General features: G+C 39.3%; 1 protein-coding gene across 1 annotated transcript in view; it reads left to right on the top strand.

Annotated features, from left to right (window-relative positions):
* The first annotated feature begins 1,244 nt into the window (after positions 1-1,244).
* The window catches only part of FNDC7 (fibronectin type III domain containing 7), a 27,628-nt gene continuing 1,723 nt past the window's right edge, over positions 1,245-27,149 (top strand). Inside the window, exons 1-13 of the mRNA XM_032803734.2 lie at positions 1,245-1,390; positions 1,912-1,930; positions 3,659-3,916; positions 6,285-6,539; positions 7,832-8,092; positions 8,630-8,887; positions 13,869-14,123; positions 15,394-15,651; positions 16,215-16,469; positions 17,330-17,584; positions 18,419-18,673; positions 19,556-19,585; positions 21,710-21,778. Coding sequence (XP_032659625.2) covers positions 1,328-1,390; positions 1,912-1,930; positions 3,659-3,916; positions 6,285-6,539; positions 7,832-8,092; positions 8,630-8,887; positions 13,869-14,123; positions 15,394-15,651; positions 16,215-16,469; positions 17,330-17,584; positions 18,419-18,673; positions 19,556-19,585; positions 21,710-21,741 — 2,454 coding nt within the window. The 5' untranslated portion in view covers positions 1,245-1,327 and the 3' untranslated portion in view covers positions 21,742-21,778. The remainder of the gene's footprint in view (positions 1,391-1,911; positions 1,931-3,658; positions 3,917-6,284; positions 6,540-7,831; positions 8,093-8,629; positions 8,888-13,868; positions 14,124-15,393; positions 15,652-16,214; positions 16,470-17,329; positions 17,585-18,418; positions 18,674-19,555; positions 19,586-21,709; positions 21,779-27,149) is intronic.

Genomic DNA, 27,149 nt, shown 5'->3' with positions numbered 1-27,149 from the left:
CTGTGGTGATTTATTCCAGTGGGTTGTACCAGGGATTGAAAGTAAAGGGTTTACACTCTAGCTGGTCAAACATGGAGTGGCTTGTCTACTAACATAGATGGGTGATACCTGCACAGCAATCTAATGCTCCAAAATCTACAGTGACTCCCTGTTCAAAACTAGATGCAATTCAAAATCTTGGTCTTGATCTTCAAATCCCTGAGTGAGGTGAACCCAGATGATCTCAGGCACTTTTTCTCTGTGATTTATTACAGCAATTACATTTTTCAGGGACAAGGTCAGTAGCAAGGATTAAACTTGCTGCAGGAGCAAGAGGGTAACTAATCGCTGTGGAATACCTTTCCATCAAAAATGGTAATAACCATGGCTTTGCAACTTTCAGACACAAATGTAAGGCTCAACTATTTGCAATTGCTTTCCCATAAAAACAGCCTTAAGACTCTACATTGCTTCCCTGAACATAACAAATAATGTAATTTAAAATGATGTATGCATACTTTAACTGAACAAAAAAGAATAATGAAGAGTGGAGAATACAGTATTTCAGATGGACTGTTTATGTAGTTTTGTTAGTGCCAGAATATCATGGTGATATCAGATAAACTGCTACAGATTTTTACACAGAAGATTACCCTAGCATATTCTTTGCCACAGTGAAATATGAAAAATACAGGAAGGCTTTTAACAAATAAAGAATCATGTATCACAAACTATAATAATAATCTGGAGACAAAAGGAAACCCAAAGATGAACATCTGTACCAAACACACTAGAGACATTAAAACTGAAAATAAGTTTTACTTCAGTGTGCACCATACAAAGAAGTATAAGAAAGATAATTCCTCAAATTATTAACTATAGTATGACATTTTCCTATTAAAATAGGAGACAAACCCCAAGCAGAATTCTGAACAAAAAGAGATAGCATTTGGTAGAAATAGTATCACAATATATAATGAACTTCAACCACTAAGACCAAATTCCAACATAGTTATTTAAACTGGGCTCAATTTTGCAATCTGTTAGGTTCATATGTGCAATATTGGAATTGCATCTGTGTAACAGAGGAAAGAACAGAACAGTCTTCCCATGTAATATTTTCTGCATTTTCAGTTGGATGCAGTATGCTTCATTTCACTAAATATTCCTTGCAGCCACTTATAAGCCATCCAGAAAAGGGGAGGAGGAGCTAAGACAAATATTTTTTTCCACTGTCTCAAAGACCAGTCTTAACAACAACAATAGTGAGGTGATTACTGTTCTTTATGGGGTATCTGATTGATCACATCCAGAAGCAAAGTGTGGAATAAAAGTTTTGTCTGACAAGATGTGCAGTGGAAAAGGTAAACCTTTGGTACTTATTGGATTTATCCTCATCAGTCTTGAAATGGTGAGTTTAATTTTGCTCTCAAACATTTTTAAGAATGACATGTCCTTTTAAAAAATAAACAAAAAGCACCCTATTTATCAAATGCTTATTCTTATTTTTGATTATTATGTTTTCTGTAAGCGTTACACAATTACTTTTTCCCAGACTCCGTAACAGACCCACAGAAAAACTATGCTATTATACCTTTAGAACACAGTGTCTTTCAAAGTCTGTCAGCAACTGCAAACTTTCCCTTCTGGATCAATGGCCAGATTCAGAGAGGATAATGAAATAGTAATGTGAGCTGCATACCTATGTTAAATTCACTAGTTACAGCCTCGTAGATTTACCTTACTACTGTACATACCTTTGCACGCTTAAATAAACTGAACAAATAAGTAAAATTGTAGATTAGTAAGCTATGTTCACAAAATACAATTTTAAAGACATTATTGTTATTCTTGATAAAAGTTAAATGTTCTCCCTTTTCACAAAATAATTTTTCAGTTTGTGATTCTAATGTTCTATATCTTTCTTTTCAGATTGTTTCAGCTAACACAGGTAAAGCCTTAAAAAGGTATTTTTACCAGTTTGTTTTTAGATGGACACTAAAGAACAGAGAAATCTCTGATTACTAATCCAAATTGATTTTTAAATTCTAGTAATGTTGCAAACAAAAGTTGTTTAACTAAAGTGAAATCAGACTAAAAAAAATGTAAAGAATCATGTTTCTTTATATAATATAATTAAAAAAAACTTTCTTTGAAAAATAGTTACCTATGCTATTATACATTTGCATAAACTTTCTAATATACTTCTTACAATTAAAAAAAACTTTATTTGAAAAATAGTTACCTATGCTACTATACATTTGCATAAACTTTCTAATATACTTCTTACAATATTACATTTACCTAAGGCTACACTCAGTTTGCACTGCACAGTACCTTCTCAGACTATACCCATTATCCACTCAATCTATTCAGTGTGTGCATGCTTTTCTCTGATACTTTGGCCCTCTTAAAATAGCATAATTTTTGTTTGATTTTAAAAATTAAAGATAAATACGCCACACAATTTCCCTTTTCCTTTTCTTCAATCTTGCGTTCTTTGTGCACCCAGGACTCCTAATGACTGCAGTGTGAGTTTTGGCTGAGCAAGGAATGCAGGATTGGGCTCTTACAAGTCGTCCATTTAATATACATTGTGACAGTACATATTAGTATATATTACAATATTCTAGAGTCCTAACCATTACATATTGCCATAAAGTTACTACAGTATTTGGTGATAGGTTTCAGAGTGGTATTTCTTGTAAACTGTTGTGAATAGACCACTTCCACCTTAATTGAATTGGCTCTTTAGCTCTTAATTGAATTGGCTCTTGGTAAGGTAACTCCCATCTTTTCACGTGCTGTGTATTTGTACCTTCCTACGATATTTTCCACTCCATGCATCTGATTAAGTGAATTTTAGCCCACGAAAGCTTATGCCCAAATAAATTTGTTAGTCTCTAAGGTGCCACAAGGACTCCTCGATATTTTTACAGTATTTGGGCAATGACTTCAGCATACTGTATTATTTTCACAGAGATTTTATAAACCACAGGCCTGATTGTGCAAGCTCTTCATGTGTGGAACTCTCATTGATGTCAGAGGGGTTTCCATGCACAGAGTGGTAGGATTAGTCCCACTATTTGCAAGATTACAAAAGCCATATGTAAATAATAGCAGTATTGCCAACCTCAGACGTTAACAAATCATGAGGCAGCCCTCTAAAAATCATGAGAGTTAAAAAACTACCACTAAATTTTGGCTTCTTTTTATTTGCCTTCTGGTTTTTAAGCCTTAGGATATACTTGGGTCTAACTTTCATCCTTTTTTTCTGCAACCATGAGAACTAGAAACTCTTCTTTAAATTAAAGAAGAGATTTACAAATATTCAGAAAGCTCCAGTAGCCAGGGCTTGAGTAAAATAGCAATTATCGTGAGACTTGCAATATCATCATGAGAGCTGGCGACACTGAACACTACAGTGTATAATGGGTGATAGAAATGAGCAGAAAAATAATTTCAGTTATAATTTAATGCAAAGTTTAATTTTCAAAAGAGATTATTTTGGGTATCCTTCTTGAGGCCCCTTAAAGAGGCCTGATTTCCAAAAAAGTGTTGAATACCTGCCCTCTGAAAATCAGGCTACGTAAACATTTGAAAGAATCTTGTCCAAACAGTTTGCCCAGTAGTGTATTTCAGATTTCAAAGACTAAAATTGGTGTGGTATTTTTTGTAGGTTTCTCTATATCCATATATAATGTGACATCAAGAAACATTTATCTCAGATGGTCCAAGTTTTCAGGAGCCTTTTCCTACAGAATCATAGCAACCCCCAGGAACACAGTAGGCCACTCTTTGTTGGCACGTTTCAGTGATGTTCCTGTTATAGGCATTCTTACTTCACTAACTCCCAACACTGTCCATACTGTAAAAGTGGAAGCCATTGATAAGAATGGAATTATCCTGGCGGAAGCACAGACTAAGCAGTTAACAGGTTAGTATGGAATGGGTTTCTAACAAGATTTCCATTGACTTCAGTAGGGCCAAGATTTCACCCTGTATGTTTTATTTGATTTTTAGGGCTGACTCCTACTCATATTGAAGTCTGTGGAAGTTTTCCCACTGACTTCAGTGGAAGCATGATCAGAGTGAGTGTGTGTGTGTGTGTGTACGCATCCCTTGCATCAATTCTCACCTAATCACAACTTTCAAAATCAGCTGCCTTGTTTTTAATTGAAGAACACAAAAGTGGGGTCATATAAATGTGAAAAACTGACATTTTATTTCCATTTAGAATCTGATTCTGTACTGTTTAAGTTAGCCTTGGGCATTATAGAAGAACCTAGATAGACAGTATTCCCTCTTTCCTGTTCCATAACTGATATTTAGTTTTGAAAAAATCAATCATTTGAAATTCCTTTTAAAAAATTTTAATTGAAAAACTTTAGAAATATTCTTGTTTTCTTTTTAAAAAATTCAAAATTTTCATCTTACTGAGGAAATAACTAAAATTAAATTCATGGTTATCATCACCCTGAAAGTTTAGAATATAATCTACCTCTTTTTCACCTCTTGGTTACCTCAGTCATGGGAGAAATATCATAATGTTTTAATGCTCTGTAATGCAGTTCTGAAATAAATAACATACTATGGATCCACTCCTGCAAGCCATGTGGGCGCACAGCTCCTTTTGACTTGAATGAGAGTTCCCTATATGGAAGTTTTGCAGGATTGGTCCCCGATTAAGGGTAAAATCCCGCAGTCGTTTATCAGACAAACTCCTATAGGCTTAATTTAAATTTGCACAATATTTTAAAATAAAAATGTAGAAATGTAGAAAATAGGGTTTTTTTGTAACTTTTACAAATGGTGGAAAAGGGACATGCCTAGCTAATGCTGCATGAAAAAATATTTGGGCCTAATACAGTAGAGATATTGTTCAAGAGTTCATACTTGTGAAAATATTACTCCTGTAATTGCTGCCAAAGTCTCTGAACTCGTGGGTTAATTGCCTGAAATTGGTAGTTGTGCTGGTGCAAGCTTACATTCTGGATACATTTTCACTTTACAGTTAGTGCAACTGGATCACTTTCATCCATTTTATGAGGTTGCCTGCTCTTTTTGGTCTTTTGCAGCCTTACGACATATGGAACCTGCTACATGTGCTTATTCAAGGCCCAAAATCCTGATTACTGCAGTTTAGTTGGGAGAGTTATAGCTAGGTACTTGTCTGACTGAAGTATATGACATTTAGTTTTCTGAATGGCTCACGCTAAGGGCTATTAGAAAAAAGTTCCTGTAGTTGCAGTATTTAACATATAGTATCAGTCTTCCCATTTTAGATTGTTTTGTAGAAAGCAAAGCTATTTCCTGTTGATTATAATACGAACACCTTCTAGGACTGATTGGCTACAGAGCAACATGGGAAAGATGCACTTAGATTATCTAGTGTGACCATGATCAAAAGGTTGGTATCGTCATTAGTAACTTCAATAATGATCTAAAATAAATCCAGTCTTGCATGTATTGTTAGTATGTATTTCAACTTGTTTAAAAGCTGCAGTAGTAACACATTTTACACAGGTAAGCCACAGTTTGTTTGAAAGACTGTAGAGGGGCACAAGTGTCCCCAAAGATGCAGAGTAATTTAGCATCTTCTCTTCCTCAATTTAGCAGATGATCTCCTTAGAGGGCTGCAATATTCTTGTGACTGAAGCCATGCTGGGCCAGATTTATCCCAGATGCTACTCTAATGAAGTCAATGCTTTAAGGATGAATTTGGCCCACTTTTTACAGCCTTTTAAACATTTGATTTTCTGGCAGCTCGTCATTAGGAACATGATGGATTGGATTAGATTAGATTAAGGTAAAGTAGATATAGCTCAGAGTTAGGGAGACCAAAACCCAGCTCCATCACTCAGTAAGGTACAGAGAGGAATGACAAATTTGCAGGACAGGAACTACCCAAGTGACTATACAAAACAACCGTTCTCCAAAGTCAGACCAACTGAATTAGTTAATGTACCACCATTCCCCTTTAAAGAACAATCTGAGTATATATATAAATTGCATATCATCAGTGCTAAGTACAGTAGTTGCAGTTTTTCATTGCTAACTGCACTGTGGACACTGAACAAACATTTCTTTTGTTTCATGGCACAAATAAAATCAATTATATTTGTATGCAATTTAAATTTGCTATTTAATTTAGAGAAGTCAAATTAGAAGTATCAAAGAAATTACATCCCAGTTATCCTAAGCACCTCCTGCAAAATGGTCAATGCACTTAGCACCTAACAGCAGCAGGTCCTTATATTTGAACATGATTATGGATTTTTAACTTACCATAATTTCATGTTTAGCTCCTGAGATACCTGTTATTGACCAAGCTTATTCAAAACTGAGCAACAGAATCACAGTGGAATGGGCAGCTGTTCCTGGGGCTACCAGTTGTCTACTGACTGCACAGGATGGAGATTCTTCCATTGAAACTATAGTCATAAATTCACCAGGCACAGTGACAGGATTGAAGGCTGCTACACTGTACAAAATCACCATCAGATCTATAAACTCTGGAGGAAGAAGCCTACCTTCACCTTCAAAGACAGCAAAGACAGGTAGCTTTTGATTTTATATAGCAACTCTCATATTACTAGAGTGCAGAACATATATGGCTCATGGAATTTTCTAACTGTATCTTTTAAAATTCTAGTACAGAAAGTAAAAATAGTTCAAGCATTTACTGGGGATGAATTAGTGCGATCTTTTATTTTAAATATTGAACATATCACCATTGCAGTGTTCAAGAATATAATTATAGGTATATAGATGTAGTGGCCTCATGGCCAGTGCATAGGACTCGATTTCTGAATTCAGTTCTCAGCTCTGCTTCTGTATTTAACGTCTTTATACTTTCATTTCTCATGTGTATAATGTGAATAATGACATTAAGGCTTAATGGTTTCAAAGAGCTTTACTGTCCTTGGGTGGAAGGCGTTATGTAAGTGAAAAGTAGACATAGACCCATGCATGTAGTGGTGATACCCAGCTGATATATTACTGTGCCATATGACACATTGCATTTATCACTCATATTTGACCAGTTCTCAGAATTTGGCTTTGGCTCAAGATGAACAGTATTCAGGCCTGAATCAATGATAAAGTCTGATATCTAATGTACTATCAAAGCTAGAAATGGGAGTTTTATATAGTCAGGAAAGAGAGATTCCCAGTCTGCCTGTGGGACACAGCATTGAGAAGAGTGGGCAAATTTAGGTATAACTTTAGGGCAAAATAGGGTAAATTGTATAGATTTCTGAAGTGTGAGAGTTGTAATTTTTCTCTAAAATAAAAAATTTTATAAAAAAATTATTGGAACCCATTTAGGGTGACCTGCATAACTTACGCATGACACAAGTAATATAGCTGTCCAAACCCATGCCAGAGAAACGTTTATATATATTTCTTTATATATTGTTTAGTGAGTCAGTGTAACCTTGTGGCTTTACCTTCTAATAGAAGATGTACACTGACATTCTTAGGGGGTTGAAGGGGTGGGGAAGCAACTGAAAGGAGGGTATAAGATAATAGGACAAAATAAGGGACTCTAACTGACCTCACACACTCCTTTTAGTTGCTTTTCTTGCTGCACTCATCCACTTTTCACCCTTTGGTGCCAGTCACTTTCACTATGCAAGTCCATTAAATAGTAAATTGATGCAAACTATGCTAACTTTACCACTTTATTCTCTGATCAACTTATACTATTTACATCACCACTGAATTTGGCTCAGACACATCCATGAAAGTTGATTCTGTTTACCCTATGCTGAATTTGGCTCTTCTAGCTTTTAGACAGCATAGCTATTAATGAAAATCCCAATAGTTAATGTATATTTGTAATTAACAGTCTTGGCTGCTCCGGTCCTGTCTGTAAGTTCTCCAAGTTACGACTCCATAGTAGTGAGCTGGGGAGCTGTATACATGGCAGTTGGATTTTCTGTGTCCATCATGAGATCAGATGGTTTAGGCAGTATGCTGAAAGAGAACACCACCCATACTTCCTTGGTATTTACCAGTCTAGATCCTGGAACTCTCTATACCATCAAGGCACATGCCTGGAATGTTAATGGAATACCTGGAGATGATTTCATGTACAACCAAATAACAAGTAAGAACTGTTTTCTTTTCTGAAACCAAAGTTAGTGTAAAATTATAATTTAAAATGCTGTTGATAGTAGTATGTGTGTTTTTGACAAGACAAATTGGTGGTATATCCTCAGCTGGTGTAAATTGTCCAAATGGAGCTATGCCAATTTATGCCAATTCTAGGTTCAGGAAAGTTCTAGAGGACATGGGTCAAATTTTATAAACTTTGCTTAGGCAGATCTACCATTGACTTCAATTAAAGTTTTGCTTAAGCAAGAACTGAGTAAAGGAACTTAGGATATGTCCATTAGTATTTATATAAATATTTAAATTTCATCAGAAATTTTTGTGTCAGAGCAAAATTAGAGTAATTGTTTAAAAAATTCTGTGTAACTGTAATAGGTGTAAGAAGATGGCTGGGGCCTATGCCACAAAAGTGACATTTGGATATAATGTTTCCCAAAATTTGATGATGTTTGGATTCAGGGATCTGGTTGACGATCATCTTTATAAAACGCCAGGTACTAAATGTATTTACAGTTGTTTCTCACTAATGTAGGTCCTCATGCACCATCAGATGTTCAAGTTGCTTTTGATAGTGGAACTTTGAGGGCCACTGTTTCTTGGATACCGACAGAGGGAACTTTAAATTACAGTGTGACAGCCAGCAGTGGAGCCTCCAAACTGAACTGTAGCACATCTTCCACTTCCTGCCCTTTGTCTTCACTCCAGTGTGGATCTGAGTACTCTGTTTATGTTGTAGCCAATAACGGTGCTGGATCCAGTAAACCTACAGATGCAGTGAATTTAAAAACTGGTATGTGAACTATAGTGATCCTTGTATAGCCCATAATATTTTTTCTCTTTTGCCATAAAATGAAAGAAGCAAAAGTTGCCTAAATTTTAGCTTAATATAAAATAGTTTTAAGGGAGTTTGCTATACTAATCATTAAGATATTTCAGAACAGTTAAATACTGTCAATGTCTGGCCCTCACATGGTATTACACTCACACCTTATTTTAAAAGATTCCATTATTATGGATATAAACTGCCTCATTGTGGTTGTCCACTGCAGCATTCTTTTAAGTGCTGATGTTTCCATAAAGCAGTGCGCTGAAAAACTGCATTTTACTTTATGGAAAAATATTTTTTAAAGAAATTGAGCTGTATTTTGCTCTCAGTGACACCAATATAAATCTGAAATAGCTCCACAGAAGTCAAAGTAACACAGAGAAGAATCCGATCCATTATGTGCATATAAACATATTTTTATTTCTAGCTTTTTAATTATTATATATTTTAAAGTTTGGGGAAATCAGCATTAGGCCAATTTTATCTTTACAGGTGATACAAATTGCACCTGTCTTCATCAGCCCGGCTTCTCACATCTCTTGGGGATTTCTTCCCCAGAGGAGGGCAAGCAGTATTTCACCACCATTGCCCGCTAGGGATTATTCCAGGGAAGGCCAATTTAAATTTCCTTTTAGGTTCATGAGTAGAGGTGCATCCCCTGGCTGCTCTGGCCATGTCCCCTTCTTAGCCACTGCCATCCTCTTTTGGGGGTTGGTTTCAAGTCCCTCAGTGAAGGGGATATTGTAGACACCTTCACCATTACCTCCTCCTGCAGAATTTCCACTTCCAAGGCCATATGCCAGGATCTGTGCTATTGAAAACTATGCAGACCCTGGGTAAACTTGGACTATTATTTATGGGGAGGTAGAAGGAGAAAGACCCTTGTCTTTGAGTGTGACCTCTACTGGAGCTTCTGTTGCTCCTGTTAAAATATTAAGATATTGTGTTTCTTTTATAAGAAAATTAATCCCTATGTTGAAAAAAAAAGCCTGTTTCTGTGGCTATCATGTTATTGTGGCACTTAACACTGTGCATTCTGAAACTTTTATTGTACTTCATGCATGCAGCTTCACATTTACCCTCTGAATCCTGTGCTAACTTTATTTTTATTTCTTTGGATTATTTTGAGAATGGCATATTTAGTTGGCAGATACAACAGGCTTGATTTTCCTCTCACCCCAGTGAGAATCAGAAGCAACTCCCATGAAATCAGTAGAGTTACACCAGTCTAAAACTGGTCAAAGTAAGAGGAGAATAGGCCCAATATGGTGTGCAAGCTTCCCTATACTGAGTGAGAAAGGATAATCTGGTGATTAAAGCACAGGACTATGAGTCAGGAGACTTGTATTCTGTTCCTGCCACAGAGTCACTCTGCAACCTTGGAAAAATCATTTAACCTAGTTGTGCCTCAGTTTATAGTGCTGCCACCTTACCCTAACTTACTACACAGGAGTGTTTGTAAGATTTAATGTGAGCGTATTAGAAAAATGGATTGAAATTCTTCAAAAAATATGTTGTATAAATACAAAATATTATGCAGTTCTGCCAACATACCCGGTTCTGACCTCCAGTTCTCCTGTTATTTTTGTCCTGGGTTACTCTTAAATTGAAGACCATGTTTTCCTGTTTCTACAATGCCGACCACGATGGAGCCAGGGTCCTGAGTGGGTCTTTGGGTGCTACCATAAATACAGAGGATGATGATTAATAATGATAATGCAAAATTGGTTGGTGACAAGATTGACGAGTCTCTATTTCCAGCTAGAGTGGCACCACTACACTGAATTTGTAAACCACTGAACCAGGAAGGGAAAAGGGAAATGTTATTAAATCAATGAACCACATGGTCCTCATTTGTGAGTGTTATTTTGGGATGCCACCATAAAATAAAACCTAAGCAAAAAGACTAAGCTTCTGATGAAGTACAGAGTTAATAACTGATCTGGTGCCATTACACAAGGCGTTCTTGTGTCCAGGCCAGCCCTTGCCAGCTGTTATTCAATCATTTTGCTGAATGCCATCCAAACCTACAAGTTGCTATCATAGGATATTTCACTTCCTTGTTGAAATACTGCATGATGCCTGTGCTGTCATTTATGTGTGGCCCTTAAAATGGGATCTTTTTCTTGCTTGTGACTGAAATAGCATGTGTTCTATAGAAATGTTATAAATTATTAGGGCTGTCAAGCGATTAAAAAAATTAATCATGAATAATCACATGATTAAAAAGTTAATCGTGATTAATCACTCTGTTAAACAACAATAGAATACCATTTATTTTAAATTTATTTTGGATGTTACTACCATACATTTTCAAATATATTAATTTCAATTACAACACAGAATACAAAGTGTACAATGCTCACTTTATATTTATTTTTATTACAAATATTTGCACTGTAAAAAACAAAAAAAATAATTTTTCAGTTCACTTCACGCAAGTACTGTAGTGCAATCTCTTTATCATGCAAGTTGAACTTATAAATGTAGACTTATGTACAAAAAACAATTGCATTAAAAAATAAAACAATGTACAAATTTAGAGCCTAGACGTCCACTCAGTCCTACTGCTTGGTCAGCCAATCACTCAGACAAACAAGGTTAGTTACAATTTTCAGGAGATAATGCTGCCTGCTTTTTGTTTATGTCACCTGAAAGTGAGAATAGATGCTCACATGGCACTGTTGTAGCTGGCTGTCATAGCTTCCTACTCAGATTTGAACCTTAGCATTCATAATCTGAGAAGCTAGCATGAACCCCTCTAAGCTTAATTACCAGCTCAGATTTGATCTCGCTGCCACCATCCAAAAATTCCAGGGTTTTGGCTCCCTCTGGTCTCCCCAAAACCTTCCCTGGAGGGACCCCAAGACTCAGAGACTCTGAGTCTCACAACAAAGGGAAATAACCCACTTCCCTTCCCCCTCTCTCTCCCACCCAGACTTTCCTCTCTGGGCTAACCTGAGAGTACTGATGCAATCTCTTTACATCACAATACCTAGAGCATGTCTCCTCTTCCACAAAAGATAACCCCGAATGACAAGAACGAATGATTCTCTCTCTCTTCCCCCTCCCACAAAATCCCTGGTGCTGCAGAGCTTCACCTCTGTAGATCTAACTCAAGAGGTTCCCTCCCCTTCGTTCCTTAGCCTACCCAGAGAGAAAAACTCAAACAAGTCTTAAAAAGAAAGCTTATATAAAAAAAAGAAAAGACATCACTTTCCTGTATCAGATGACATAATACAGGATCGATTGCTTAAGAAAAATGAAATTACACGGACTTAATGCAAAAGGATACATTTAAACATTCCAGCAAACTCACCACATGTAATACAAAAAAACAATAACAGCCTATTGTTTTTCTACTTTGTACTTACAACTTTGAAACTGAAGATTGAGAAGCTTACAGACAGAAAAAGATTCCCCCTCATAGTGAGGCCCAGACAAGACGACAAAAAAATTCCCTCCCTGATTTTTGAAAAGTCCGGTTCCTGATTGGTCCTTGGTCAGGTGTTTGTTCCCTTTGTAACCCTTAAAGGTAAAAGACCTTAACCTTAGCATCTATTTATGACACTGCGTTGCAAGATATTTACGTGCAGATGCACTAAAGTTCAGTGTCCCTCATGCTCAACTACCATTCCCAGAGCACTGGCTTCATGCTGATGATGGTTCGGCTGATAACGATCCAAAGCAGTGCAGACTGATGCTGTTCATTTTCAACTCTGAGTCGATGTCACCAGAGAAGGTTCTTTTTTTGGGTGGTTTGGGGTTCGTAGTTTTTGCTCAACTGTTGTTTTTTTTAACTTTAAAAGCATGTCCACACCTCATCCTGCTCAGATTTTGGATGGCACTTCAGATTCTTAAACCTTGGGACGATTTTTAGAAATCTCACATCAGTACCTTCTTTTAATTTTGTCAAATCTGCTGTGAAAGTGTTCTTAAACATGTGCTAGGTCATCATCCAAGACTGCTACGACATGAAATATATGCAGAATGCAGGTAAAAACAGAGCAGGTGACATACAATTCTCCCCCCAAGGAGTACAGTCACAAATTTAATTGACACATTTTTTTAATGAGCATCATCAGCATGGAAGCATGTCCTCTAGAATGGTGGCCGAAGCATGGAAGGGGCATACGAATGTTTAGCATCTCTGGCATGTAAATAACTTGCAACGCCAGCTACAAAAGTGCCATATGAATGCCTGTTCTCACTTTCAGGTGACATTGTAAATAAGAAGCTGGCAGCAGTATCTCCTGTAAATGTAAACACACTTGTTTGTCTTAGCAATTGGCGGAAAAAAACGTAGGACTGGGTGGATCTGTAGGTGCTAAAGTTTTACATTTTGTTTTTGAGTGCAGTTATGTAACCAAAAAAAAAAAATCTGCATTTGTAAGTTACACTTTCACGATAAAGAGATTTCACTTCAGTACTTATATGAGGTGAATTGAAAAGTACTATTTATTTTATCATTTTTACAGTGCATATATTTGTAATAATAATAATATAAAGTGAGTGAGCTCTGTGCACTTTCTATTCTGTGTTGTAATTGAAATCAATATTGAAAATGTAGAAAAACATCCAAAAATATTTAATAAGTATCCATTAGTATTCTATTGTTATAAGTGCCATTAATCACAATTAATTTTTGAGTTAGTCGTGTGAGTTAACTGCAATTAATTGATAGCCCACACACATAATTTATGTTATGAACAAGCACCATGTTAAAATAATCACATACATGTCATCCCAGTATCCTTACAAATCCAGATGAGTTGCTCTTTTCTAAACTGGACATGTGCCAACTATTCAAGCTAAACATATCACACAAATTCTATATATCTTTCATTGATGTTTGTGTAGTAAAAATGTTGCTTAAATAAAATCCTGTGAGTACAGTTATAACTTCTTCCTTCCCCCCGTTTTTGTTTTAAATCTGGTTTCTCAGTTCCTTGTGTACCAAGAAGTATAACAATAGAAGAGGACAACCCTGGTAAATTGTCAGTGTCATGGTCTAATGTAGATCTTGGAGATTATTATGTGGTTTTTGTGAAAAGCGATGACGGCTTGGAAGTGCACTGCAACACATCCCATACCCAATGCCACTTCCAATCAGATTGTGGTTTCACCTACTTCATTGGTGTCTTCGCATACAACAAGGCAGGACAGAGTCCTTTAGGGGATATATTCAATTATACGACTTGTAAGTAGCACTTTGTTTATGCAAACATATTTGGTGATTCCCATAGTAGTATTAACAATAGAACTAGTTGGAAAATGTTTTTTTTCCCTGCAGAAAATATCAATTTTTGGTGAGGAAGTTAAAGGTGAAAATTGTTGGCTGCTACCCCAAATTTTGGACAGAAAACTTTTAGCCTAAAACAGAGCATTTAGATTTCAAAATGGTGCCTGGGTGTTCCATGGGAGTTGTCATGCAAGTGCCACATGCTCCTGTTTTCCAGTATGGGTTAGGCTCCCTGGTGGGCTACATCTCCCATAATACACCACATTCTCCTCTCTTTCTCATCTACTTCAGTACATCTTCAAAGTCCCTGGCCATGGTGTGTCATGGGAGATGTAGGGTGGCTGTGGAACTTGGCCTATAAATGCAAATGTTTTGGTGTTCAGTTTTTCAACAGAAAGTCAACATTTTCTACAGAAAGCAGATACTTGTCACCAAAAAAATTAGTCAGAAACCCAATTTTCCATTGGAAAAAAGTGTTTTTGATGAAAAATTTTGACCAGCCCAAATTAACAATGATTACCAGTGCTTTAGTAAATATATATTTTTAAAAGGAAAAGGGTTAAACTTTAAAGTGTAGTCAATGTTTATTTGAATAGCCAGTTTATCAGTCAAGTATGCCACCAGCTTATAAATTACAAGGTTTGATCATTCAGTCATTCTAAAACATGTTCAAAAGGTGGGGAAGGATAATGTTATGGATGCACTGGACTGGGAGTCAAGATATCTGAATTCTAGCCCTAGCTGTGTCATAGATTTGCTGTGTAATCTTGGGTAAGTCCCTACCTTCCCTGTGCTTGTTTTGCAATGTGTAAAATTGGGAAATATCTGATTATGAGGCTTAGTTTGGCAATTCATAAATGTTTGAGAACCTCAAGTGGAAGGTGCAACATAAGTGTACAGTATTATTTCAGATTAATGGATTATTACTGAATGCTACTGTAGGGACACTAAAGAGATGTCAGAATACACTTTGACTATAAAAAAAGAGTATGCAATAGAATTCTCTTTGTCCAGATATCACGAGGGACATGGCACTTTTTTTTGATAGATTAAGTTTTGGCTAAATCAAGGACTTCAATGTGGGGAACATAAATCATTTTTAAAATTTTGATAATGGAGGTTTCATATAAGAGGTGTTTGTGTAAACAAGTCACTACCCTGTTTAATATGTAATATTTTTCTGTTCATGAATGCTGTTGACATTTCCTCTCTGTTTTGGCTTTTTTAGCACCTTGTTGCCCCAGTGACTTTTACCCAGTGTTTGTGTCCAGTGATACAGTTGAAATTGTCTGGTCTCCTGTCCGTGGTGCTGAAATGTATGAAACAAAAGCTGTTGATGGGGCTGGTATCGTATTGTGTCATGACACTGCCACAATTTGCATCCTGTCTGCATTGCAGTGTAACACCCAGTATAACATCACTGTGTATTCTTACAGTGAAATCAGGGGCACCAATACATCATGTGTATCTAAATATGTGGCAACAGGTATATGGCTATTTTTTTCACGTCTCTTAATATACAGAATAATTAGCTGTTTGCATTGTTGTTGTAGTTAGTAAAATAATTACTTAACGGTCATAAAGTGCTTTGAAGGTGGAAAACATAACGTGAGTGCTAAGAAAGGTTATTATAACTCATAGTTGCAAACAAAATCTAATGTCAAGAAAATCTAATGTCAAGATTTTAAAAAATGAGTGCCTAAGATTGGATTCCTAAATCCATAACCAGGCACCTCAGTAAGTGGCGAGGTTGGAAGCTGCTAGGTAATCAGCACTTCTGAAAATGAAATTTATGATTCCAGTATTTATATGCAAAACCTTAACATGTCTGTTTTTCAAGAGTTTTTCCCTGTAAAACTCATTTAAAGTTTATATGTTCATAAACTGTTCCAAATTACTCAAAAATTATTGACTAGGATATCACTGTCAAAGTGAGTTTGTCAAATATCTACAATAATCTGCAGCTATTGACATAACTTCCATTTTATCTTGTATAGCTACGTACTGATAACAACACATCTTAAATCTCCTCTATCTAAAATCTTTCAGCTCCATGCAGTCCTGAAATAAAAAACATCTCACAGGATGATCTTTCCATAATTAGTGTGCACTGGCAGGCCAATAATGATGATGCTATGTACACTGTTACTGCTAGAGGAGAGGCTGGATTGTGGCATTGCACAAGTTCTGGAAATTCCTGTAACATAACTGGTCTTCCCTGTGGATCAGTTTTCTCTATTAGTGCCGTGGCAATTACAACAGCAGGGCAGAGCTTACCTAGTTACAGTGTTCCTTTAGAGACAGGTACGTAGCAATCAATATGTAATTGAAAATATAACCTTTATCATATATATATTATATATAAATTCTGTGCTAAATGTATGTATCTCTATGTCCATGTGTTTTTTTTTCACAATGTATCTACATGTATTACTCTTTCCTACTGAATGGAATGGCATCTGCACGAGAGAGAGAGAGAGAGAGAGAGTGTGTGTGTGATCGTTACTCTTTAGTAGCTGAATCCTGCTGATAAACCCAAATACAGGTACTTATGTTTCCTGGGTCACTGCTAATTAAGCTATACTGGCATAATCTCTTCATGCAATGCATGGCTTCCTTTTCAGCACTTTGATCCTTAATGTGGCTGAGAAAAGCACTGAGATTCTGATAATACATTGTAGACATTTTTTTATTACCAAGATCTACCAGCTGGAACAATCATCACATAATAATCCTGGGGTAATAACTGTCTCACACAATGGGTGAAGAAGGAATAAATCATTTATCTTATGTTGTTATTCTATATATTAGATGTTAGCTACTGAAATTTAGCATGTTAGATTAGATGTTAGCATGCTGAAATTTAATATCTGACTATTTTGGTAACATTAGCTAAAAAGTACTTAGTTTTCCTCGTTTTAAAATAATTTAATCTTCCCAAGGGCCTGACCCCTCTCCCACTGAAGTTAATGAAAAGACTCCTACAGACTTCAACAAGAGCTGAATCAAGCCTTAAGATCAGAAAAATGTGGTTGACAAAACTGGCTGTTTTTGAGTAGATTTTAAATAAACTATTTCTAAAACAAAATCATTGACAAAAATATCTGCATAGGACCTCAGTGGACATAATAAAGTTGATCTCCCTTTCTTTGTTTCCTTTTAAGCTCCTTGTTGCCCTAATGATCTGACAGTAACTCAAGTGATGCAGTCTATAACAAATATCAGCTGGTCTGTTGGGGCTGGTGCAAAGATATACATAACAATACTGGAATCACCGAAAGGAAGAGCCAAGTGCCACACTCTCCAAAACCACTGTCTCCTGGGATGCATTACATGTGGCACTAACTATACAGTGTCTCTGAAAGTGATTACTGAAACTGGTTTGGCCTCATACTGCACATATCAAGACTATTCTTCCAGTAGGTAAACGATAAACGGAATTGAAAAGGAAAAAAATTAGAGTATAGTAGGCGGATGATTTATTTTCATATCAGGGTTGTATGTGAGATTAAAGAAATTGCTAAAACCCTTGCAGTTCCCTGTTTTAAATTGTTAAATATACTTAGGATGAAATTCATGCAAGGCCCTCTGTATCACTTAGACATCATGGTAGAGCTGCACTGTGAGGGACTAAGGCAGACTGTGCAAGGGGACTTCTGTACCCTTTGTGCACTATGGAAGGGGGCTGCACATCAGACCCAAACAAGCCAATATCTACTTGAAGTTTCGAGATGAGAGAGAACATAAGAATGGCCATACTGGGTCAGACCAAAGGTCCATCTAGCCCAATATCCTGTCTTCCAACAGTGGCCAGTGCCAGGTGCCCTAAAGGGAATGAACGAAACAGGGAATCATCAAGTGATCCATCTCCTGTTGCCTATTCCCAGCTTCTGGCAGAGGCTAGGGACACAGAGAGGCAAGAGGTTCTACAATTGTCTGAATCCAGGACCCTAACATTCCTCATAGTGGGTGGGGCACAATAGAGACCAGTATTCCAATGTATGATACTAACCAGTGTTTGGAGAGGTGCTGTATTTAGCTCCACAGCCTTTTGGGAGTTTGGAGGGCGACTTTCATTCCCTTATTCCCCATCATTGCCTTGTACAATTACCTTGACTTTGTGTGAGAAGATGAACCTTTGTAGTTCGAATGTAGGTATCAGGCCTGAAACCTGTTACGAAAATTTATAATTTCCTTTCAAGAACAAGCATAATCTGTAGTTCAGACTTAATCTTGTTTATTTTCTTTATTAGGTGCTTGCTGTCCTTCTGGGGTGAAATTATATAGACTGGGCAATAATGGTATCCGAATATGCTGGCAAGCTTCTGCAGGGTTGATAAGTACAGATCTATATGGATCAAAAGGCAATTTCACCTGTACCCCTACTTCAGGTTTGAGTTATTGTGATGTCACCGAGATACCTTGTGGGGATGTCTATACAGTGGTAGTTTCTCCAGTTCCTGAGAAAGGATCAAAGCTTACATTTTGCCCTAAAAAAATATATTCAGGTAAAACTTAATTATAGACCTTTTAACTATGTATATTTTGTTTGATGCATTTCAGTGTAATTTATAGACTATTTGTATATTATATACAAATTCTGGCTTGTAGTTGTGCCTAGTCATATTCCAGAATAAGAGGAAACAAAGATACAGCATGGAGCAGAAGTTTTCTTTCCCAGTGCTGGCTCACCACATAACCCACAAAAAGAATACCCTACAGTCTTGAAACATGAGGTGCATTTCTGGGCCAGGGCTTAGAAATCAAGGACATTTTTTCTGCCTATGTACTTGGCAGTAAAATGACACACCCCAATTCACATGAATTTCTCTTGATCCTGACATAAATAATCAGTATTGGAGCAAAGAGCTGTGTGTGTTGAGTCTGGATACTAGTGGTTAGTATGTAGATGGAAAGGAATGACAATAAAATGCACAACAAGGCTGCTTTTTACAGCATGATTTATTCTTGGGGATCAGTTTTAGTTGTTGGGTACCAAACTCTTATTTTTCTTCTTAGTCTGCTTTTAAATTAATATAATTCTTCATATGTACTGGTTTTCAAATACCTTAATGCTCTCTTTTTAATTAAAAAAAAATCAGAAGCAACACTAATGAGCCACCCTTATAAAGAGAAACTGTCTCTACAATCTTCCTGTAAAAATTATGCTTCATATTAGCAGAAGTATCTTGGAAGCACTGAACCAAAAGCCAAACAAACAATGATTTATTTTTTCATGATAGACATTCAAATCCATTATGAAATTATTTTTAAACATACTAAACTTTAATGAGCTTGCCTAGTTGTATAATATGGCCCTTACTATACAAATTGCTAATGTTTTTCAGCTTAACTTAACTTTCATGCCTCTTCTTTGTATTTCATTCTAGTGACCTGCTCTGGAAGTTCTGTTGGAATGGGTACGAGAATGCTGTCAGTATTTCACCGTTAATGAATATGGTGGTTCTAGTGAGAGATGTTTCTCTTAGAATGAAAAGTACTTTACTTTTAAATAACATATATTATTTTCTGGCAGGGGGACTCTCTTAATTCTATCACAGATAAAATATTTACTCCCAACATAATATGTATTACAACTTCTATAAGCTACATTGTATAAACATATATACTATGGCCTAGCTAGATCCTCCGCTGGAGCTAAGAAGCACACAGTATGACTCAGGAGGGAGTGTGCAAAGATGGTGTTGGTGCCCTCATGTTGGGGTCGCTCTGTGCCAATCCAGTCCTCCAGTGTAAGTTAGAACAGCCAGAAGGCTGCTGTTAATTACAATGCTTGCCAAAGGCCCCAAAGGGCTCTTATAACAGCCAGGGATTGCTGAGGTCCTGGGAAATCCTAGCCATGTCCATTTTCTCCTGGCCACAGCCCCTACTACAGTTGTAAGAGGGAGGTTGGCAAAGCACCTGTATGCCAGCTGTAGAAAACCAGAGGATTCCCCTATATGGTATTCACCCTGCGCAAAAAATGACTTAAACTAGTGAGAGACTCTGGCCTTACACATATGTCCAAATGAGATCCATGAAATTAACTGAAGACATATTATAACTGCACAGACATGGCATTCATTTATCTTGTGTCTATCTCCCCAGTGCTCAATAAAATGCAAATTTTTAACAGTGAGTAAAAACCATTCTAACATCTTCCATGAGGATGTGGTATTCTGTCACTTAAAATCTTTAAATCAAGACTGGATGTCTACTTTCCAAAATTCTGAGGAGTTTCAACCAGCCACAAACAAAAAAAACATGTCAGGGAAATATTTCATCATTGTTCCCCAAAAGTGCAATTCACACCCGCAAATTACACTTCTCTGAGACCCGGGAGCGGCAAGATTCAGCTTTGAGCAACTAACAGCATTTTCTAAATGCCACAGCTGTGAAGTTTGAGCTCTCTCAGCCTTACAGAGATAGAAACAAGAGCTTTTTATATTATTAAGGAGATTTTCTCCTTTCTAATCAGAACCAGCACTTACCTCTGCTCTTCCAGGGTTACAGACACTACACTTTAAAGTTATGTCACTTTTATATACAGAAAAGTTAATTTTACAACTTTTGGAGATGGCTTCCTTTGAGCCTTGCACAGCTGGATTCCTGGCACCTAGCTTTACAGGCATAGGGTTACCAGAAAATGGTCCTAAGTTTGTAAAACTCACAAAAACATTCCTACAATACTTTTTCTCCAACATATGTGGCACATACAGAACTCATGATGGATGTGGTGTGGTTAAAGGCTTTACTGGCATTTAGTTGAGGATGGTGCCCATCTGTGGCTTCACCCCTCTTGTTTATTGGTACCATTCCAAACTCATTCAGATAAAGACTTGTTAACAGCATCATGTGTTCTTAAACTAAAAATAGACTAAGTTTGACTCCAATCAGGGCTTACATAGAAAAATAACTATATATAGCTTGAAAAATTAGATTCTGAGTATGTTTTACAAATATTACCTATATTTTGGCCTGCAGCCATACCACATCAGGCTGTGTTCTCACTATTCTTACAAGCCAAGTAGTGTCTGGCCTAGTCAGCACTTAGATGGAAAACCTTGAAAAACAGAGTGCTAGCAGAAAGGTGTAGGTGTTTCATTTAAGGAACATTATACCCTCTGAATCTGTACTGTCCCAGTAGCCCAACATGGTGCTGCAAGACTTTTATACTCTTGCATGAGACCTAAAACTAAGGTTTGAACCAATCATGGTGAGCAAAGAGTCCAGGGCACTTTTTGAAAGTGTATGTTCTATCTTTTAGAGCCTGGCCAAGTTACAATTATTAATTAAATTGAGGTATATTGTGCCACCGATTTTTGAAGCACCACTTACTTTCTGCTAACAAATTGGTGACACCGTATGGTCCACCCTAATTTTTTTGTGTGGTTTCAGATGAATACAATCTTTCCATTCACTTTCCTGACTGAAACTGCTGGGAACACCTGCATAAGCAATGATTCAAACATTTACTGAATGTGTTGGTCATTTATGTTTTTCTCTCGCCTGAATTTGTTTAATCCTCTGAATTTTTGTTGTAGTGATCTATAGAGGAAAGAGAAGTGCAGAATAACATTTTTCTGGATGGAATCTTTGGTTCAGACAAGCAGGTAAGAAAAAGAGTTTGTGTTACTTGAATCACAACTGTAATTGGGATGTACTAAATGAATTTAAATCTTTTTAACTTTTATGAATCCTTAGGACCCTAGAGATAAATTTACTCATCCTTATTAAACTGCATTAACCTCCTGAGGACCAGTATACTCATTAGGGATACCTTGTATTGTGTTCAACCCCACATCCAATGAGGTCTGTTCTTCTACCCTGCATAATTCTGCTCTTATCCCCCTTTCAATAAGAGCCTTCTCTACCTCATTAGTCCTTTCCTAATATCATGCTGCTTTCACATTGAGAGCCCCATAACTCCAAGCAGGTGAGGAGATTTGAGATCCCACACGCAACCAGAGTGGGTGCAAGGATGTTTTGCCCCCTAGGTGAAACTTCCACCTTGTGCCCCCTAGCCCTGTGGCAGCTCTCCACTCCCTCCACCCTGAGGCACCCCCCCACAACAGCTCCCCCCTTCTGCCCTGTGACACCCCCCACAGCATCTCCCCCTGGCCCAGGGAACCATGCGGCAGCTCTCCACCTCCTCCCCTGAGCATACCATTGTCGCTCCACTTATCCTACCTCCCAGGCTTGTGGCGCCAATCAGCTGTTTGGCGCCACAAGCCTGGGAGGGAGAGCAGAGCGGGGCGGTGTGCTCGCAGAAGGAGGCAGAGGAAAGGTGAGCTGGGGTGGGGAGCGGTACCCCTGAGTGCCACACACCCCCTTACTTGCTGCAGGTGGCCCACCCCAAGCCCCCCGTCCCAGCTCCCTCCACCTAAATGACGACAATGACTGGGGTGGCCAAAGATCTGGCCATTGCAGTCACTGCTGAAGGACCCGAAATGCCCCCCACCAAATGCTGGTGCCCTAGGCGACTGCCTAGGTCGCATAATTGGTTGCACCGGCCCTGCACTCACCTGCTTACTGCCTCTGCTGAACTGAATCAGGAAGCCCAACCTCCCACTACTGCTCTGTATCACTCACTCCCTGCTGCATTTGGTCTGAGGGCAATGGAGTCATTGTAGGTAGCAGTTCTGACTCATCCTGCTTGCCAGTAGCCACAAACCCTCCCTGCTTCCCATACAATGCCCCTTGGCAGCCCTAGAACAGCTAGATGTGGATCTAAACCAAACTCCCAGATGTGAGCAGCCCCAATCTTTGGGGAAGTTTAGCCTGCAGACATACATTTCCTACTGGACACATGTTCATTAGAAATGTGCACAGAACTATCTGGGGCCATAAATCTCCCTGTAATGCAATGTGATGGGGCAAAGCCAGATGGCTATAGGAAAGTAGTAAGAAACAGGTATGTTAGCCCCAGGCTAAACAAATCCATTACCATGATAACCAGATGGCAGTTGCTCCAGGTTAATCAAGACACCTGGGGCCAATTAAGATCCTTCCAGAAAGCATTGGAGACAGCTAGGTTGATAGGGACACCTGAAGCCAATCAGGGGCTTGGTGAAACTAGTTAAAAACCTCCCAGTTACTTAGGTGGGTGTGCATGTAAGGAAGTTGCACTGTTGGAGAGACTAAGTAGTAGATACTGTATCAGGCAAAGGGAAGAAGGCCCTGAGGTAAGGGTGAAGTGGAGTTGAGGAAGTGGGGGCTGCTGTAGGGAAGTAGCCCAGGGAATTGTATGCATCCTGTTTCTAAAAGATCAGCTACCATAGCTGATACTATTAGGGTCCCTGGGCTCCCCCCTCTACTACCCTGATTAATCACTGAGACTGGGAGACAACAAAGACTGTGCAAGGGAGGATAGTTTCTCCTCACATCCCTTGCTGGCTTATGATGAAAATGGCTCAGCAGGCTGTGACTCTTGCCTCTAGAGAGAGAAGGGCTACATGGAGGGTCACAGTGAGCCTCTGAGGCTAGCAAAATCCACCAGGAAACATGGGACCTATGGAGACAAGGACAGAGCTTTGTCATAACAGTGAATAATAAGAGCTGTATAGGGGTGCTAAACAGGGCTGGATTAACCTTTTGTGGGCCCCTATGTAGTCACTGTGGGCTCCAAGTGTGGACCTGGTGTGCCAGTGCCATAGTATACCTGGTACTGAATCTGAGACACTTTTCATTTTGATCATGCACCTCTACATAACTATGCATTGCCATACACAGCTTCCTCAGCCCCCGGTTTTTCTCATTGAGCTGTACACCCATGTGGGTTTACCGGGGTCCAGAGTGAGCAGAAATTTCATAGTGATCAGGGAAACTCCCCACAAATTTATCTCCTTCCTAATTCAGACCCTCTAAAGCCATGCCTCCAGTACCACCCTACGTCACCAATCACTGCATGTGGTCCTAGTCTCAGCTCAAAGTTCTAAAGCCAGCAGATACCTGATCAGTTCTGACAGATCCCTTCCTCTGCACCCATCCTGCCATTTAAGCAAGCCACCTCCAAACATCATTTCCCCAAAGTGAGGACTTAGCCCTTGGGAATCTGAAGACACCAGCCTTTCTCCCTCTGCTCCCACGTATGTGCTAGTCTACTACCTGATCACCACTACCTCTCCCCATACTTGTTTCCTTTCTACTCTGGACATGCTGCCCAACCAGCTAGGGCTATTCTCTTGCTGCAAGCCTGACCTGTTGCTTCTTTCCCTGCTTCCCTTGACATTCCTTTCTTACTGGTAACCTCAAGGAACAGAGGTCAATTCCAGTTTCTTTATCTGCTCTAACTTAATGGCCCCCAGTAGTCACAGAGCCACTTGTAGCTTCTCTGGCTATACCCATGGGGCCAATTGCCAGAGGCCAGCCTCAGATAGCTGCAGCTACTAGTCAAGGGAGGGGTGGCAATTCCAGGCTGAGCCAGCTTGAACCTTGCAATGGTGGCACTAGGGACTTTAAATCCTCAATCCTGGCCCTAGGCAGCTGCAGACTGTGGAGTTAGGCACTTCCCTTCTCTACGCCGTGGCTTTAAGTACCTGAAATTCCCATCATCTGCAACAGAGGCCATCAATTCCCACACACCCCTCAGCTAGCACATAGTCATGCGGAAAGTACAGCCTGAATGATTTTGGAATCTGGGGGTGCCAGGAGGTTCCCATCCTTGAGCAGCAGCTCTGCAACAAGCTCATATCCCCCCCCTGCTGTGAGACCAGGACCCTATAAAGACAGTGGAGTTACCCTGTGTGTAATCAGTTCTGTCCAAAGCCTGTTGAAGTGAGTGGGAGTCTTTTCATTGTCTTTATGGGCTGTGTATAAGAGGAAAGGACCCCATTCTAGACTCTAGGAGCAAAGTGCATTCCCTGTCACACTGGTTTACTATTGTAACAGGAAGGTCTCACATTACCTAATGAATAAGCAACACCTCCTACAGCACCTAACTTTTTCTGAGAGGCTTTCCACCCAATTACTAAATGTAAACCTGCTTTGCTTACAAGGGCTGAAGATATCGGGTAGTATGGTTACAAAAGCAAGGCACTTCTGAATTCACTTAGGGGATGGCTACACTTGAAATTTCAAAGCACTGCCGCGGCAGCGCTTTCAAGTGTGAGTGTGGTCGGAGCGCTAGCGCTGGGAGAGAGCTCTCCCAGCGCTGCGTGTAAACCACATCCTCTACGGGTGTAGCTTGCAGCCCTGGGAGCCGCGCTTCCAGCGCTGCGGCACTGATTACACTGAGGCTTTACAGTGCTGTATCTTGCAGCGCTCGGGGGTGTTTTTTCACATCCCTGAGCACGAAAGTTGCAGTGCTGTAAAGTGCCAGTGTAGCCATACCCTAAGAATTTTGGATGTGCACAGTACTGCAGTAAAGTGGAACAATTTTCAGCTTGTGCAATTGGAAGATATCTGGATACCTATTATAAGACTGTCCTACATAAATGAGGAAAAGTTGAGGTGCCTGTATTATTCTTTTGTTCCATTCTTCATTTCTATGGGGAATTTGCCAGTGCAATATTACTGTCTTCCTTTTAAACAAACAAAACTTAAAAAAAAAAATAATGGCAGTTGAAAATAGCAATTCCAGTCCTAGTTAGCACTGGGAAGACCCCAGCATTTGTTGCTCAATTTTATCCTAGTTTTTCTACAGCAAATTACAGTGGGTCAGCATATTTGATTTGGGAGAAATGAAGTAACAGTTGCCCAAATTGAGTTTGAGCACTCCTTAATTTTGAGGGTGTGCTAATCTGGAAAGCCAGTGCTAGATTCCCTTTCTGAATATTAGCTAAATCTGGAAAGGAAAAGTCAATTTCTATTTTCATGGTTCAGAAGTGGAAATCCTCCTGTACCATAGCTGAAGCTGCCCAGGTTTTCTAGTAGAGCCCCTCCCCTTACTTATTTTAACTTCTAGTGATCCACATACCTTCCTTGCTAGGCTTCAGATAGAGGGGTGCACTGTCCATTTAGTCCACTCAGTTCCTTCTTTGGAGGCTGCCAGGCGAGGTCACACCAGCATCCTTAAGTCAGTCTGGGGAAGTCTTGTGAGGTCGATATCTGGGCCAAAGCCTTCTACTCCTTGGGCAAACTTGTTCCCCATTCACACTGCCACCCCATTCTAGCAGCCAGCTCTCCATTCACAGCAAGCTGCAGTGCATGGGGTCTCAGCTTCCCCACTCCCTCCCCATCCCTTTCCTGTTGATAGCAGCCAAGGGAATGTTGGGAAATGTAGTTTCTTCCTTGCTCCAGGGCTAGCTCTGTAGGGAGGGAGCTGGCCAAGGAACTACATCTCCCAGGGCCCTGTGGGTTCTCAGATCCCATGCTGGATCTGGGCTCCTCTGAGGCTCCATTTCTGCAGAGCGGAGGAAGCAACTGTTATGGCCCCCATTCTGAGCTTGGGCCTGGCACTATGGTGCCATTGGCACTATGGTAAATCCCAGGGCCACCCGGGGGGGGGGCAAGTGGGGTAATTTGCCCTGGGCTCCACAGGGGCCCCCACAAGAAGGGCCAAGGCTCCGCCCCCGTCCCCGTCCCCGTCCCTGTCCCTCTCCCGGAGCCTCAGCTCATCCAGTTGCAGCCCTGGAAAGCTCTGCAGCATGGCTCCAGCAGGGCCCCTGAGCTCCACCCCACTCACAGCCGTATAGTAAGGGGCGGGGTTGCGAGCTCCAGGCAAAGCTCTCCCTTTGCTTGGTTATCTCTCCCCCTCTGTACTGTCCTCTGCTATCATGAGTGCCCCTGGCTGAGATCGGCCGGGGGCGAAAAAGCAAAATTGGGAATGACTCTCTGAGTCAATCCCTCCTTTATGGTTTCTAAAAATAGAGTCAGTCCTGCCTAGAATAAGCCAGCAGAGTATCAGAAACCTGGAAAAAATCTCTGACTGGATGGGCTTGGACGTTTGGTCACAAGCTGAGGTGGTTCAAAAGTTTTGGACTTTTTTTAAAAAGAATTTTTGTATTGTTTCTTTAAACAATCAAACACAGCAAGCTGCAAATA

This window comes from Chelonoidis abingdonii, chromosome 7 (assembly GCF_003597395.2).
Source record: "Chelonoidis abingdonii isolate Lonesome George chromosome 7, CheloAbing_2.0, whole genome shotgun sequence".
Lineage (NCBI taxonomy): Eukaryota > Metazoa > Chordata > Testudines > Testudinidae > Chelonoidis > Chelonoidis abingdonii.
This window is presented reverse-complemented; position numbering and strand designations above follow the sequence as displayed.